The 16,066-nt window shown below is 36.5% G+C and overlaps 1 protein-coding gene across 3 annotated transcripts in view; it reads left to right on the top strand.

Annotated features, from left to right (window-relative positions):
* The window catches only part of UMAD1 (UBAP1-MVB12-associated (UMA) domain containing 1), an 81,399-nt gene that overhangs the window by 793 nt on the left and 64,540 nt on the right, over positions 1–16,066 (top strand). For all 3 annotated transcript variants that reach the window (XM_061996149.1, XM_061996147.1, XM_061996148.1), the window contains one exon: positions 6,915–7,030. In XM_061996149.1, the coding sequence (XP_061852133.1) occupies positions 6,949–7,030 (82 nt within the window). In that variant the 5' untranslated portion in view covers positions 6,915–6,948. The remainder of the gene's footprint in view (positions 1–6,914; positions 7,031–16,066) is intronic.

The following is a 16,066-nucleotide window of genomic DNA, read 5'->3' as shown; positions in this document are numbered from 1 at the left end:
ACAACTTCCTAGGGAGGGGAAATGGAGAGGCAGGTGCTGGTCTCCTCTCCTTGGTTATCTAGTGACAGGACATGTGCGAATAGTTCAGAGCTGCACTGGAAGAGATGCAGACTTTGAATCAGAAAGCATTTCATTACAAAGAAGGTGACCAAACACTGAAGAGCTTTCCTGAAGAGGTGGTTGACGCCTCAAGCCTGTTGGTGTTGCAGAAGCATTTGGATAATCACTCCTATTATGCTTTAACTTTTGGTCAGCCCTGAAGTGATCAGGTAGTTGGACTAGATGATCATTGTAGGTCCCTTCCAACTGTTCAATTCTATGCTATTAATTTAATTTCACCATTAAAAAGTTTATGCTTAGCCCTCAGTTAGAACAACTAATGGACATAAGACAGAGGCATGCTCACCATGCATCTCGCCTTTTTCCGTGTGTCTTCCCTGACTGTCTCTTGTGTGGAGAGGTTTCTCTCAATTGTCTTTGCAATAAAAGCAGCTAATAGTATCCTGGGCTGTATTAGATGTAGTGTTGCCAGTGGGTGGAGGGAGGTGATCCTTCCCCTCTACCCAGCCCTGGTGAAGCCCAGTCTGAAGCTCTGGGTCCAAGAGAGGTGTGGACAGACCAAGGAGAGTCCAACAAAGGGGTACAAGGTTGATTAAAGGACTGGAGCATCTTATAAATGAGGAAACACTGAGAGAGCTTGAGGGGAGACCACGGGGACATGGTCCTGGGCAACCAGCTCTAGATGGCCCTCTTAAGCAAAGGATTGAATAATATGGCCTTCAGATGTCTGTCCTTTCCACCTCAGCTCTTCTGTGGTTCTTCAATTTCCATTCTGTTTCCAGGATTAGTGTTTCAGGAAATACTTAAGAAAATCTAACTCTTCTCTGACTTAAAAGGGTGATCCCAGCACTGCCTGTGTGCTGACTGTCCCTTTTAACCAGCTGTGGGTTAAACTCACCTTGCTAAGTGGTTTTTGTTAGTTGGCTGAGTTAATATTGTGATGGCTTGGCAAGCTGAATGGGCTTGCTGAGGAAAGAAGCTACTGCCAGAAGCTGTGCAGAACCAGCATGTGACCCAGAAGTGGAATGCTGTGGGGTTCTGTCTTCGATGAGGTGTCGCTGTTTGTCATCTTCTCAGTGTCACTGTGACATTTACTTTTCAGTAGTTTATTTGCAAGAAAATATCATCATCTCCTTAGCACTTCTTCAGAGATTTTCAAGGAGAGATCTCGTAAATAAAACAGTTGGAGCAAGATGCAGCAGAATACTGCAAAGGGTCTCTTCTAGGCCTATTGGTCTGCCACAGGGTTGGCTGTTAGAAGAACACATTCTAGAAGTTCTTACAAATATATGTCTGTGTCATGCTTCGCAGCTGTTGAAGTTTTGTAGTTGAGAGAACTGTTTGCAGGGAAAAAAGTAGGTTTCAACTGATTAAGTACTATATCTAATAAACACCTACCTTTCTATTTTTACATTTTTTGTCTTCTTCAGGGTTTTGAGTACTGACATCAGTTTGAGTATTTTTATTTCACTCTTGGCTTTGCCTTTGCCATCTATGCTTTTATTGTTTGACTTGGTTATGGTTATTTTTTGTTTTGGGTTTTTTTTGGTGTGTTTTTTTTTTTTAATGACTCGGTGGTTTTATGGTATGGTAATTTGGGTTGCTTGGTTTTTGGCATTTCTACTTCCCTTAAATTTTATGAAAATTATAAACATTCACATGTTATGTAAGTAAAAAAAATATTTGCCGTTGTTTTGTTATATGTATATCTCTGTTTTGTAGTTGTGTTTCTGGTGACATTTACTTTTCTTTCTTCTTTTTTTAAGAAGCACAAACTAAATAAATATGACTAGTGTTAATGCCAGATAAAAGAAATGATCTCTTTTAGTTTTGGGGTTTTTTAATTCTAATTTACACTAGGATGAAAACTTTTAAACTATTCTTTTGGTGTCACAGAGAAATCTTTTTGACATGCATGTTCTTGACTTAAACCGATTGTTTTCATGTCAGAAGCAGGGCTGTAAACATCTTGCACTTCTTCCGATTCCTGCTTTATTGGTGAATTACAGCAGATGTTACTATGGAAGAGAGACTTGCTCTGATGCTCTCTGTTTTCTCCTTCGTAGACTATATAGCTTAAACTGAAATTTTTCTGATTCTTTCTTTAAGGTCAGTTTTGTCTCTTGTTCTGACCTCATTTTATCATTTATGTAATTACTGTCATTGCCACTGCAATTTCACTTTGCTATATTCCTGGGCATCTTCTCTTTATCTTAGTCTACATCTTTGTTGGCTATAATATTAAAACACCTTTCTCCTCCTGGCACTTATAAATATGCAGGGAAAAAGCTGGAAAATAATGCTAAATATGCTAGGAGCTGCATTGTATAGAAAAATTTTATTGGATTTAACATATTGGTTTGGCTCAAAGGTCACCCATACTTCTTGTCAAAGGAGACTGACAAAATGCAGGAGGGATAAATTAACCCCTTTGTGCAGCTCTGTAACTCATCTTTGTCTAGAGCTTCAGAGAAAGACAAAATATTTTTTTGCAGTCTCACAGAATTGCTGTAGCTCATAGTTTATTACTTGCTAATGATTGAAGTGATGCCAAAAGCATTATTCTTAACTATCAGTGTTTGAGATTGGAGGAAGAAAAAATTGTGTTCACTTTTTTTTTGAGAGGGAAACATGAGGAGAAGGGAATTACATATTCCTACCAAGGGAGATTTTTATCTTTGGGCAGTGAATTCAATTTCAAGTCTGCTATAGAAATAAAATTAATCCCATCTGGAACGGAGCAGTGCTGTGCTGTATAGGAGAAATACTGCAGGAACATGGTCCAATCTCCAAATTGGGGGGTATGTTTTCTGTGATTTTGTGCTGACAGCTTTTTTTAAAACAAAACAAAACAAAACAAACCCTCACAGCTAAGTGCTTTGTTCTTTATACTGTGCAAAAATACATCCAGGTTCACAAACATAAAATTTTATTTTTATCCTGAAATGAAACTTGTGGGGAAACTGGCCATTCTCACCTTTCCTTAACTGAAACCTGGTTTATCTACACGTGGTGAAACTCCAGCCTTATTGTGCAAGTGCATAAACTTTGTTCTTTTCTTCTTGAGTGTTTCCATTCAGCTCTGTGTTTCTTTGTTGGACGGAGGCTTTGTTCTGTTTTTAACATGTAATTCAAGAAATTTAGTGGTTGCATTTCCCATTGCTGGCGAGATTTATGTTTACTTCTGAAGTACCACTATGGATAGAATTCTTGAGAGGGCAAATATCACAAATGTCCCAGCGTTGCCTGTCTACAGCTTTTCCTTTACCTATGCCATACTGTGTATAGCTTACCTGTGCCAAACTTTGTACAGCTTACCTATGCCATACTGTGTACAGCTCTACTTTTTGTTTCTGTGTCCCCCTTCTATTTTATTGTGTTTTTTATTTAGTTTAAACTTCATACTGTGTTTAGCAAATGTACTGAGATACTACAAGTAGTAGCTGGTGAGCTTCTTCCTCCACATCAGTTACCCAGTCCTCAGATTCACAAGCACAAGTTTTGTGTCTTGGTGAATTGGTTTCCAAGAGAAGGAAACAGCCTCACCAAGCATGTGAGTCTTTTTAATATGTGAGTTCCTTACCACCTTCCCAACATTTGCAATAACAAAATACAACATATGCTATTTTATTACTGCTGGACCAGTGCTTTTAATAGGATAAGAACTTGAGCCTAAGAGGTACTTAATTGTTATTTCTCTTTTTCTGCTTCAAGCAAAAGGATGTGTGGGGTTTTTCTCTTTTGTTTTCTGTTTGAGAAATACTGCTGGCAGCCAATTAGGTTAAAACTACTTCAGAAACTGAGTACTACAACGTAAAAATCAACCCTTGTGTATGTAGATAAGATTAATTTTGTGGGCTTTAGAAAAAAAAAATAAGATACTCAGACTGCCTTCTGTGAATGAAAGGAAAAAATCTAGTATCTAGAAGTACTTGTAACATTAATTTGGTTAGGTGGAACGGTACTGATTGTTAATTTAGTCTGAATTGAAATGGTTTTTGTGCTGTAAGCGGTAAAGTTTAGGTATGTTAAATATGCAGGACTTAAAAGATGACAAATGCAAGCTTTCCTATAAAACTCTTTTTGTGCCATTTATATACTGGTTAAAATGCTTCTCTTTGTTCAAGAAAGAAGGGAAGGGAACATTTTATGGTAGAGCTGGAAATTGTATGATAATGCAGATCTCAAACTAAAAAAAAAAAACCAATTTGAGCAACTGCAGTTCAGGCATCTGAAGTGGCTTATGGGAATCTGAGTCTTTACCAAAACTATGTGTAGTATTTTACACATCAACTTGATTTTGCTTCTTGTTGCACACTTAGGATAAAGGTAAAATTGCATTTTAAACTGTTCCACAATTGCCTCTCCTTCATACATCATTGGAGCAGAAACCTGACTCTTGAGCATTACAGCACAAGTTTTTACCACTTGAGGTATGGGACTGACAAGCCTAATTGGTAGCAGGAGATGACTTATTCCCTGAGGGTGAAAAAGGAATATGCATTGAGCCTGGGTGTGGGGGAAGGTAAGGAATAAAATAGATAATTAGGAGTTTCTCTATGGAACTGGAAATATCAGTATTTTATGTGTTAAGGTGGGAAAACAAGCAGAAAAGGAATAAAGTGTAGATAATTAACTTTTTTTTTAATTACTGCGTACCTGAGATCAGATGGTTTGTTCAGTTCTTTTGCACCTCAGTGTCGTTTTATTTGATTTCTAGAAAGTGTACCTCATCAGCATAAGCACGCAGTAGCAGGCCAGCCTGTGGGGTATTCAGTTTTTAAGTCTCAGGTCGCAGTTTGCATTGTTGCTGCTTTTGTCATATTCTATTTATATACTGTTCCTGAATGTCAATGCTTACACTTGATAGAGGACTTCTTGTCACCTGAACTTAGAAGTGTTTGCTGTCACTTGTAACAGCAGAGTGTAAGGCAGCATATATCTGGGGAATAGCTAGTGCTGATTGTGCAGTTAATTGCTTCAGGTCATTGGCTCGGGCAAAAAAAGTCATGCTTAAGGTACCATGAGTATTTGGGTGGGAACTGAGGAACTCTGGCAAATAATGTCTGTGATTTGTATCTGTCTTTCTTTGATTTTTTTTTTTTTAATCCAAATGCTACATGGTAGCACTATTCTCTCTTTCTCACCTTCTAAAGATTCTTTTTTTGTTGTTAAATTCAGTGTGAAATCATATTATCAAAACTTGACACTATGTACTTCTTTTCTTTGGACTGGACTCCTTTCCTTTGATGGAGGTGTTTATTAGACATTGCTATTGTCTAACAGCAATTTGTCAGTTTGTCAGTCCCTTCTTTAAATGTTGATGTCTGCAAAGTAAACAAGATTATGCTCCTCAAACTCTACTTCAATCTCATTATTCCATTTTTCTCAATTTCATATTGGTATTGTAGTAGAGAGCATCTTCACATAGCTTTTTTTAAACCTTCCTCTCTGCAGAGAGGAAGACCGTGTGTTTCAGGCAGACCACAGGCTGCTCCATAGGTTGGTGGTGTTCAGTGGTCCGAGTTCAGCCCTTGGGGCTGGAGGACAGTGCACCTTCAAGGGGTGACTGCTGCTGTGCTGCCTCTGTACCTGTGCTATGGATGGAGCTGTTGCAGCAGGAGGAATCTAAGGAGACTCTCAGTTATTGCACTCAGTGGTCCCAGTTAGGTAGAAAATAGAAAGTAGGTGGCAATACGTTGGTAGTTGTCTCAAGAAGCTGAACCTGAGAATATGTGCTTTGTATAGTTTTGTTGGTTGCTTTTCACAAGAGTGACGCTTTCTTATAAAGCTTTTCTATTTTTTCTTGGAAGAGATGTCCTTGAGTTTAAATCTTAAAGTTCAGGATAGTTAGAGAATTTGCTTAGAAAAATGCTTCTGCAGGGGGGTTGGACTAGATGATCTCTAAAGGTACCTCCCAACCCCTATCATTCTATGATTCTATGATCCATGGTTATGGGAGGTTTCATAGGACATAATTTTGTAAAAGCCAACCCAACTGCTTGTCTTTTGGCTAATGACCATGGGATTTTTAACATGACTTTGTCTTTTTAAGGTATTGCCTCTATGTAATCTTCCACTCTTGAGAGATAAAGAGATACTGAGCATAATCTTTTTGCAGTTACTCTTTTTATCCCACTAATTTCCTTATTTGTTCTTGCTGTTGTGAGCTCAAGAGTTCTTAGCTGCTTTGGAAGATTCTTTTAAAGAACTACTGTTATGAAAAATTTGCTATGTATGATTTTGTTGCAGTTTCTTTTAAGGAACTCAGTGGTAACTGTTAATCAAATCTATCCAAGTGTTAAGCTGTCTCTAAGATTACAAACTGGAAAAATGAAAATAGGTACTATGCTAAAATTGTAGGGGCAGGTGTGCAGGTCTTTTTAATTGATGCACAGACATTTGAGACTGAAAATCTGTAGTGCAATTTGCTTCAATAAAGTATGCCTCCGTTATAAAACTGTATTTTCTATAAATCATGTTTTGGGCATCAAGGTTTAGACACTTCAGAACTAGCTCTGATGAGAAAGTTTGTGTAATAACAATTTGAAGTAGCAAAAAATATGGAAACATTCTGAATAAATGCTGAAAGGAGTTGAAGTTCTGGGGGTTTTTTAATGGTTCAACTCCATTCATAACTTTGTGAAAAAGCCTTTTACACTTCACTTTCTTTTTGCCTGTTGAAGTTAGCTGCTACATCAACAGGTTAATCTGTCTGACATGAAAATGCCTGATATTTCAAATCTGGTAATAAAGATTAAGTTGTAATATCATGTGTGCGGCCTTTGGCATGGTGTGAATGTCTTATGGTAAATTCTGTTATATTTATTTGACGTATTTTTTCTTCGTTTCAGGTAACGACTTAGAAGAAAAACAGAAAAAGAGGCGATGTTCAGCTTCTTCCGAAAAAGTCAGGATTCAAAGAAGGTTACAGTGTCAGAGAGAGAAGCAGATGGATTTGTTATTGTGGGTAAGTGGTGCTTCTCCATAAAGTGATTGTTATAATCTTTAAAATTTTAAAATTTCTTTGAGGTGCTTAGATCAAATGAAATGTTAAGAAAAGCCATGTTAAAAAAATGTTCAGAATTCTAACTTTTCCTGAAGGAGTTCATATTCCTAGTCTAATCATGCTGACCAAATAGCTGAAGTTTTATTTACCTAGATATAAAGTCTTATTAAAGAGTATTGAAAATATAGTTTCTTGCTTTCCTCTCATACTCTGAGTAAGGAGAAGTTATGTCCTTACAAAACAGGAAAGTTGTGGATTTTGACTTTATGATTAGAGATGTGTCAAGAAAATACCTTATTGTAGTTGTTAGGGGATTGGTTTTTTTTCAGGTTCCTTCCTTGTAGTGTTACGCCCAAAGCCTTTTTATATTAGAAGCCAAAAAGCGTCTGTGTATTTCTAGTCACGTGGCAAATGTAGATGGTCTGTCTCAGAACCTGACTCTTGCTTAATGTGATGAAAATTAAGCAGTTTATGGTTTTCAAAGTCTTTTCATTATTCAAAACTAATCTGAAGCATACCTACCTGTGGACTGGCTAAATTTGCAGCTTTGATCAAGCTCTTTCACAGTATTGTAGGACGACTGAAGCATGCAGAAGATAAAGAATTTATTTTCATGCTGTAACTTCTTGTTACTTCTCGATTATTTGCAAGTCATGAAAGCCTCTAGATTATAAAAATCTAACAATGTAATTGGGACTTTTTCTGAGGAGATACTTTTTGTAATAGTTATCCGTTAAAAAAACTCTGGTTTTACAACTGTGATTTGGTGGTGTTGTGTTTAATTGTTGCATTGGACTAGATTTTGTTCATTTGTGCTGCCACGTTACATCACTCCAGCACTTTGATATTGTAAGGATCAAATGAGACACACCATCATCTCAAAAAAGTCTGGACCCCATTTAGAGTTTCAAATTCCATAAAAGGCAGAGACTTCTGCACCCAAATATTGCTTATATCCCACAATTGCTAGATCTGATTCTGCATTCAATTTTGCTTCGTTCCTTTACCCTGAAACGCTGTCAGTGACTATTTAAACTTTGTTCATATAAATTAATATGAAATTAATCTGTTAAATATAAACTTACATATCAAATTTACTTGAATATTTTCTTATTTCTGTTTATTATTATTTTCTGCTCAGACAGAAATTAATTAGCAAACTGCAACAAAATGGACTGTAATTTTGTCTTAACTAAAATTAACCGGCAAAAGAATTGCTGTCAGCCTTGTCAGTGGAGCATATTACTGTCTTGCCAGATGGATATATTTGCAGAATTATAGGTCAGCACTTACAGAGATACTTATCTAGAAGGTTGATATTTTTATATCTAGAATAGTAGCAGTCCAAAAAATAACCCAAATAAGCTACAGCACCTAGCTGTTCTTCTAGTTACTGTTTTTTACTCAGATGAGAGGTTCTGTGAGCTTTTTTAAGCTTAGATAAAAAATACTCTAGAATACCAGCACTACATGTCTTTAATAAATCTCAGAAGGATTATTGGACCATTAGTGTGAATACTGCTGTAGGCAGTGAACACTCTTGAATAGAGTGAGAATTTAATTTCTTATCTTGTAAGTTGGTTCCTAAACTTAGTCTTTCATTCAAAGCATATAAATACAAAACCAATGTTTCACTGATATTCTGAGCATGTGAGAGGATGTGATTTGCTTTTCTTTCCTGGAGAAGGAAGAGCTAAAATACATCCTCAGGGGAATGTCTGCTCCTGATTTCTGCTGTTATGGTCAGGTGAGCTTGTCTGTCACAAATCCCTTACAAGATTGTTCACACTGTGCACAACTGGTAAGGGCACGGTGTCTGAATGAGTCTTACCAAGAGTGAGTCAAAATGCCATGTCTGTTAAAAGAATGAAAGAAGTCTATTTGGCAATGTAGTGAGAGTACCGAGCAGCACAGTTAAATGTAGATAATAAAATTGATTTTCACTACAGTATTTACTTACTTTAATCTTTTTCTATATCATCTGATATTTGAAAAAGAGGGAAGGAGGTTCAACATTTCATAAAGAAAGATCCACCCTGTCAAATCTTGAAGCCTTTTTTTTTTGTTGTTTTCTGATTTTTTGATAACTCTTCCAAGTCCTGCTACATATTGCTATATTTAAAATCTACTTTTACTTGTAGAATATTAATGCATTTGGAATTTAAATATCTCAATACCTATTCATTGACTAGAAAGATAACTCATAAAAACACTGGAAGGAACAAAACTAACTTTGCAGCATAGCAACTAAAATAAATTGTCTATTTTAGCTTTTGGAGCAAATACTGTGTACGTCGGAGTCAAGAAAAAAGAATTTGTAACTCACTCTCTACAAAATAAATATAAAATGTAATTTTGTGCTAAAGCATTTTTGTTTAACTACCAGTTCACTTTTTTGCCAGATACTGGTAGCTGTAAAAGTGGTGCTTGTTCTGTGAAAAGCAGAATGAATATTCTGAAAAGGGAAAAGAGACTTATGAAATACAACACACAATTGGTTTTGACGAGTAAATCAATTGCAGAAATATAAAAAAATGTTTCAGTTTGCGTGATCACCACAAATTCTTTTCAATGTTAGCATTCTGAATGTCAGAATACAGAAAACAATCAAGTTTTCAGTTAGCACAGGGATCTTGAGGAGTAAGAGTTGTCAAAGAATTTATGACTTTTCTAATATAAAATAAATTCCAACCTACCATCCATTCCTACTGTTGCTAGCCACAAAGAAGACGACAGATTAGTGCTACCATTTTGATTTGCCACATAGATAAAAATTTCTCTTTAGGTCTCAAAGATGCATGCACAGGTAGTCCTAATCTCAGTCTAAGGTCAGGAATTTTTAAAACTGAGACAGCAATACTACTTTCCTGCTTGTGTATATTTGGCAAGGAGGTCAGAAATTTGCCAACATCTATGTGATGCTGATGGTTCCACTGAGGTGGGATGGTGTTTTTTCCTTGAACACAACTAAAATATCAGAATGGTTTGGTTTGGAAGGGGCCTTTGAAGATCATCTAGTCAGGGACATTTGTCACTGTATTGTGCTGTTCAAAGCTCTGTCCAACCTGACTTTGAATACAACTTCTCTGGACAGCCTGGTCCAGTGTCTCATCACCCTCAAAAATAACACACACAAACAAATAAAACCCATTTATCACAGAATATTGTTCTACATGTACTCCTTAAAAAATGCTGCAAAATGTTAATATTGCTTTCAGATTTAGTATAAGTTGTTGATGGGTGCCGATAGGGCAGGGGCTTGGGCAGAGACTTCACCAACGACAGGTATGGTTCCTTTCTACTTAAACAAGAACAACTGAGTAGATCTGGTGACAGTGACCAGGATCAGACCAGAATCAGAGATTGCCAGACAAGTTTGCAGGGACAAGGGAGATCTGAGGCCAGGCTGGGAAGTCAGGTCAGAGGGCTGGGCTCAGGCAGGGATCTTTAGCAAGGACCAAGAAGCTGTGATGAGACTTCTCCTGCAGCTCTTTTCCTGGACTCGGATGGACATGCTCAGGCTGCACTGGGTCAGTGCTGGCCATGGGCATGGATAGTCAAACCCTGGGACTGCTGAGCCCAGTGATGTGCTCTGGGCCAAACAGCCAGCATGGTTGTGTTGTTTCTCACTAGCATCTAGGAGGCAGCACAGTTTTCTGAGGAGCTCTTGATCTGAGCCCTTGAGCATGCCTGAGTTCAAGTCTCCTAACTTGTATTTTAAAGACTGATCTGTTTCATGAATTTAAGAGTTGTTGGATTTTGTTTTGTTTTCTCTCAGGGATGTTTTTTTGTTGTAACTTGGAATGAAGTAAATGGCTTGGAGAAGCAGCTCAATTGCTCATGCTGATAGACCTGATTTGTAAACAAATTTAACGTTTTTTTTCTTCCTTGAACTTTGCATAGCTTCCTGTTTCATCTTTTCAGATGTAAATTAACACGGATTTTCAATACTGATCAATGACTTATTTTGGAGCTCTTCTGTCACCGTCAGATGCATATTGTGATTGACTTATAGAGAGCACTTAACTGTCACGTGAAGATTCAGCAATTTTGCTGTACAATTTTCAAAGTTTGAAGAGTCAGTATCCAAGGAGAAATGTTCAGGCATGGGATTCTCATCAGAGTGAAATGACTGTCATAGATGCAGAGATGCTGTGTCAGGATGAGAAGAGTTGCCAGGAATTTTATAATGAAGGAAGATATACACCTGCTTTCTAAGCCTCATTTTTCCCTAATGTGTTTTTATAGGTCCTTGGAGATTATCTAGAACTACTAAGAAAATTTTGAATTAACACCTGTTTGTTATGCTTCTTACTATTGGAGCAAGCAGGATTTTTGCCTGTTATGTTTCACAGAATCACAGCATCTTAAGGGTTGGATTAAGATTATTTAGTCCAACCCCCCTGCCAAAGCAGGACCACTTAGAGTAGGTCACACAGGAACTCATCCAGATGGGTTTTGAATGTCTCCAGCGAAGGTGACTCCACAACCCACTTGGGCAGCCTGTTCCAGTGCTCTGTCACCGTCACAGTAAAGAACATCTTCCTTGTATTTCTTTGGAACCTCTTATGTTCCAGCTTATACCCATTGCCCCTTGTCCTATCATGTTTCCTCTCAAGAGACTATGAATAGTTATAGACATAAGAAATTAAGTGTTTTGAAACCATTTCCCAATACGGAGAAGGAGTTGTGTTTAAGTGAGTCTTGAATCTGTTGAATTAATCAACATGAACTTCCTGTTTCAACGCTGATGTCTGAAGACAAGGAGCTGTGCAGAACATATGTGCTTAGGCTTGCACCAACATCTAAAACCTAACAGAGAAGGAGATGAAATACAGTATAAGGCAAATATTTCTTTCTTATTAAGAAAGTAGAAGAGAACTGGTGTTAGATGAAAGGTTCAGGAAAAGTAAGGTATTGTAGAAATCATCAGTACTACAGGTGTGAAAAAGTCAGGAACATAACAGGATGCAAAAAGAGTACACAAAGAGTTGATATATTATGATGATAGCGAATACTCTTACGTCATAATTTGGGTCATCAGCTGTGACTTACATTATAAGCTAATCTCTATAAGGCATTTCAACTTTGACGTCATGTTAAAGAGGTGCTTGAACCTTCCTCTGATCTATTTAGCATATATATTACTGAGCTAATTCAGTATTTTCATTGCCTTGTATGGGAGCATACTGATCTGTAGGATTGAGCATTCTCACTCAGTTGTGAGGCTGTGAAAAGTCTTGATTTACATAAAACTGATTGTTTGCTTTAGTTAACTGCAGTTATATGGCAAAAGAACCTCCTTAACAAATCAGGAAGTCTTCTATACTGAAAATATAAAAAAGGAAAATGATCAACACAAGCCAGTCTTTAGTTCTGGAAATCTTGACCAATTTTGCATACACTTGTTCCCCTCCCACTCTCTATTTTGCCATGAATTTATTCTGCATGCAGATAGTTTCGGGGGTACTTTTTATTGTGGAAGGAAATGGATAAGTTGCATATTTGAATCAAGAGACACCTTCATTGTCATCCATCATTTAAGAAGGACTTAAGATCATTACAGTTTCTATATTGATCTTAGTAGTACAAGCCTCTACATGTATTTTGAAGAAGTCCTTAAATGTTTGCTTCTCAGAAAAATATGCATTTTAAAAATCTTCAGGAGTGAGTCTGTTATGAAACAGAAATGTAATGTACCATTTTTTTCCAAATCAAAGGACTACCTCCATACTAATATGTTCCTGCAATGCAAATAATTTTTTTGTTTCTCTCCTCCGCGTATGCACCTCTAAGATTAAATACCTCAAGAGATTTGTAAAATCATAGTGTTACTGCTGCTGTTTGTTTTCTAGGAGTCAGTTGTAATGAGTTGTAAATTCCTGTGAATCTCAACATTGTTTTTTCATTAATATATAAGGGGCTTGTAGTGGTGCTAGTAAGGAAGATTGAGCTGCTGCAGTGTTTCAAAATATACTGTTACATTAAAGAAATGAAGAAGGCTTTGTTCCAGTAGGAAAAAAGCAGTACCTCAATGTCCTTTCACTTTCTGCATCAATGGGCTTACATTACATTTTTTATATAACAGTAAGTTCTTGTGCAGTTATTTCCAACTTTGCAGTTTTTTAATAACCAAGCTACTACTTCATTATGTTGTTTAAGTTTAAAGATACTTAATACTAACTTTATAATAATATGAGATTTGGGGAATTTAAAAATATTTTTAATCAAAATAATACTTTATATGTGTCAGCCTGTGCCACTGTAAATGAATTATTTTTATGCTAGTGTATTAAGCAGCCTGTTTCTTGAAGTGCTGCTTTATGGGTTTTATACTTAAAAATTGTTAGTCACTCATTTGGACATGGAATTTTGCAGTCAGAGTTGACTGAAAAGGGAGGAGGAGGAAAAAAACAGTCCTCTCCTGTTAGCAATCCTTAGTTGGTTAAGGAGGTAATGGCTAGCCTTCATTCAGTAATGAAGTCAAACTAATCCTCTTGGGTACTAATTTTGCACAAAAACAAACTGCATTTTTCAACAGTACCGCTAGATGGGGATTTCTGTTGTATTCAGGAATTGTAGGGCTTTTCACCCTTGCATGCAGGCACACACAAAGTGGAGTAGTAGTAATTATCAGTACACCATTTTATTAGACTGTAGGTTTTCAACAGATTTATAAAAAGCTTTTTAAAGCCTAATACCAAATCTATAATGGCATTCCAACCAAATAAAAATAATGAAGCTTGAAATGTTGACAGCATGTATCTAGATATTGGCTTGTAATTCCTTCCAAACAGATCTGTTGAGGCCCATGTGGGACCTAAATAACACAAAGAAGTAAATTTGCATATTTTACAGCAGGGGGAAAAAACAGAATGCAAAAACATGAATAATTAGGAGCACAAGCTTCATGCTATATTAATACTGTTGAAAAGCATGTGTTAATTGTATTCTGAAAGCCAGTAGTGATTTGGTTGAGTGAACTCAGTCAGCATCTCTTATGCAGATTAAAAGAACTGGGTTACAGAACAACTGAAATTCATTGTTTTGCTGTATAAGGAGGTATATTTCTTAAAAGAATTTTTTTTCTTGAATTCTCTACAGCACAGGGAATCTTTCTTTTTAATGCCTCATCAAAACATGTTTTTGTTGACAAAGGACTGTGCAATTCTTCATTTACTTGTACATCTCTAGATTTTAAAAATAGTTCTTTTAGCCACGAATCAGATGTTAGTATTTTTAGCACTTTAGAATACATGACCTACTTATTTTTTATTCTTTTTTGTTTTTTCTTTTTAAGGCTTGAGCCCCTGAAACATATTCATGGTGCTTCCATGCTATGAATTTGATTATTTTGAAATTGCAGAAATGCCCTTATTTAAAAGTTAGCATACAGGCCATTTTTGAAACTGAATAATATGAATGATTGTGTTGGCTTCTGTTGATTGTGACATAAGATATATAACTTACTTCCTATGGAAATAAAAATGTAAATAGTATTGCAAGTGATTTGTTGACTGCTTTGACTGAATATTATCTTGACCCCTTAACTCACAGCTGTCTCAGAGAGTGACCAGGATTTGAACACTGAGTCAAGGGAGGTGAAAAGAAAGATGGAAACTTCTAGTTTAACTTCTGCAGCAATTTTCATTCTGAGGAGAAAAAAGAAGTGCTGCTGTATTACAGAGCTTTAAGACAAAAATGCACAGAACCAAACATTTACAAGCACTTTTTTAAGTGCATCTTGTTAATTTGCCTAACCAAAGAGGAAAATGGTAAAATGTACCAGTCTTTTTAGAAGTTGATGTGATTGTAAGAGGTTAAAGAGGCATCTGGCAAAAGGTTGTGTTGAGGTCACACGTGCATCTGACAGTTTGCTGCCAGCCCTCTAAGAAAATATTGGTTGGAGTTGTGTTCCTGTTTTTCGTATTAACTGCCTTCGAACGTGATGTATAATAGTCACTTTCTGCACGTCCAGCTCTTCAAACTATTCCTGAAAGGTTTGATCCTTCTGATTATAACTCCTTCTGATTATAACTCTTGCAAATAGTGATGGAAGTAGAATATGCTGAAATAAGAATTTTTTTTCTTCAGAAAAGATGAAGGCATTTCTTGGACATGATGATTCTGCAATAATGTATTTACATAGTTGACATAGTATTCTTTAACCTTTGTATATAGTAGGGTGATCACTTCTGACGCCTGGCTTCTGACAATTTTGCTAGTAGTGTCTTAGTCTATTGGTCCATATAGCATTCTTAAAGCAATGTGCAGTTAGAATATAAGGAAAATACTGATTGTTTATTGTAAAAAAGAGTAAAAGTAGCAAAAGATAGTGTAAAAGGAGGGTACTGGTTGTAAACTGTTTCCCAGAATATGCTAGTCATTCAATCTCTTTTAGAATTAAAAGCTTCTTTGATTTATTATGCAAATAAAGTAGTTCACACTATGATAATGTATTTTGATCCCAAGTCTGATTTTTCTGTATAATGTGAACTTACAGCTGGGGCTAACTGAAAAACAAAGAGGTGGAAAATGTGTTGCAGGAGTGCAAGATGCTATTCTGGCAAGTGATAAATTCAGGTTCAAGTCCCTCTCGCAGCAATTTACAGCATGGTTAGAAGATCACTCTCTGCAAAGTTATTAGCCCATGCAGTCACTGCCTGTCTGGTTGAAGTCTTTCAGACTTCTACATATATTAGTCAATGTTATTTTTTTTCTGAAGGAAATGTTATGTTGAGCTGATATTATGCACACTCTTGCCTATCTCTGGCAAATAAATGTTTCTGTACATTCTTTTGGTGGAAGAGGAAAATTATTTTGCCAAAGATACGTGGTCTTGTTTATTTTTGATTAGGTAGTGTAAAGAAACTCAAGAAAGTAATGTTCTGTGTTTCACAAGTGTTTAAAGTCATTTGTGTCATAGGCCTCTATATGAAATAGTAATACAAGCGTAAGGCTTTTCTTTATAAAATGAAAGATGACTTGTCACCTTGT

Source organism: Colius striatus, chromosome 5, assembly GCF_028858725.1.
Source record: "Colius striatus isolate bColStr4 chromosome 5, bColStr4.1.hap1, whole genome shotgun sequence".
In the NCBI taxonomy this organism is placed as follows: Eukaryota; Metazoa; Chordata; class Aves; order Coliiformes; family Coliidae; genus Colius; species Colius striatus.
The sequence above is the reverse complement of the archived record's forward strand: the minus strand, read 5'-3'. Positions and strand labels throughout refer to the sequence as shown.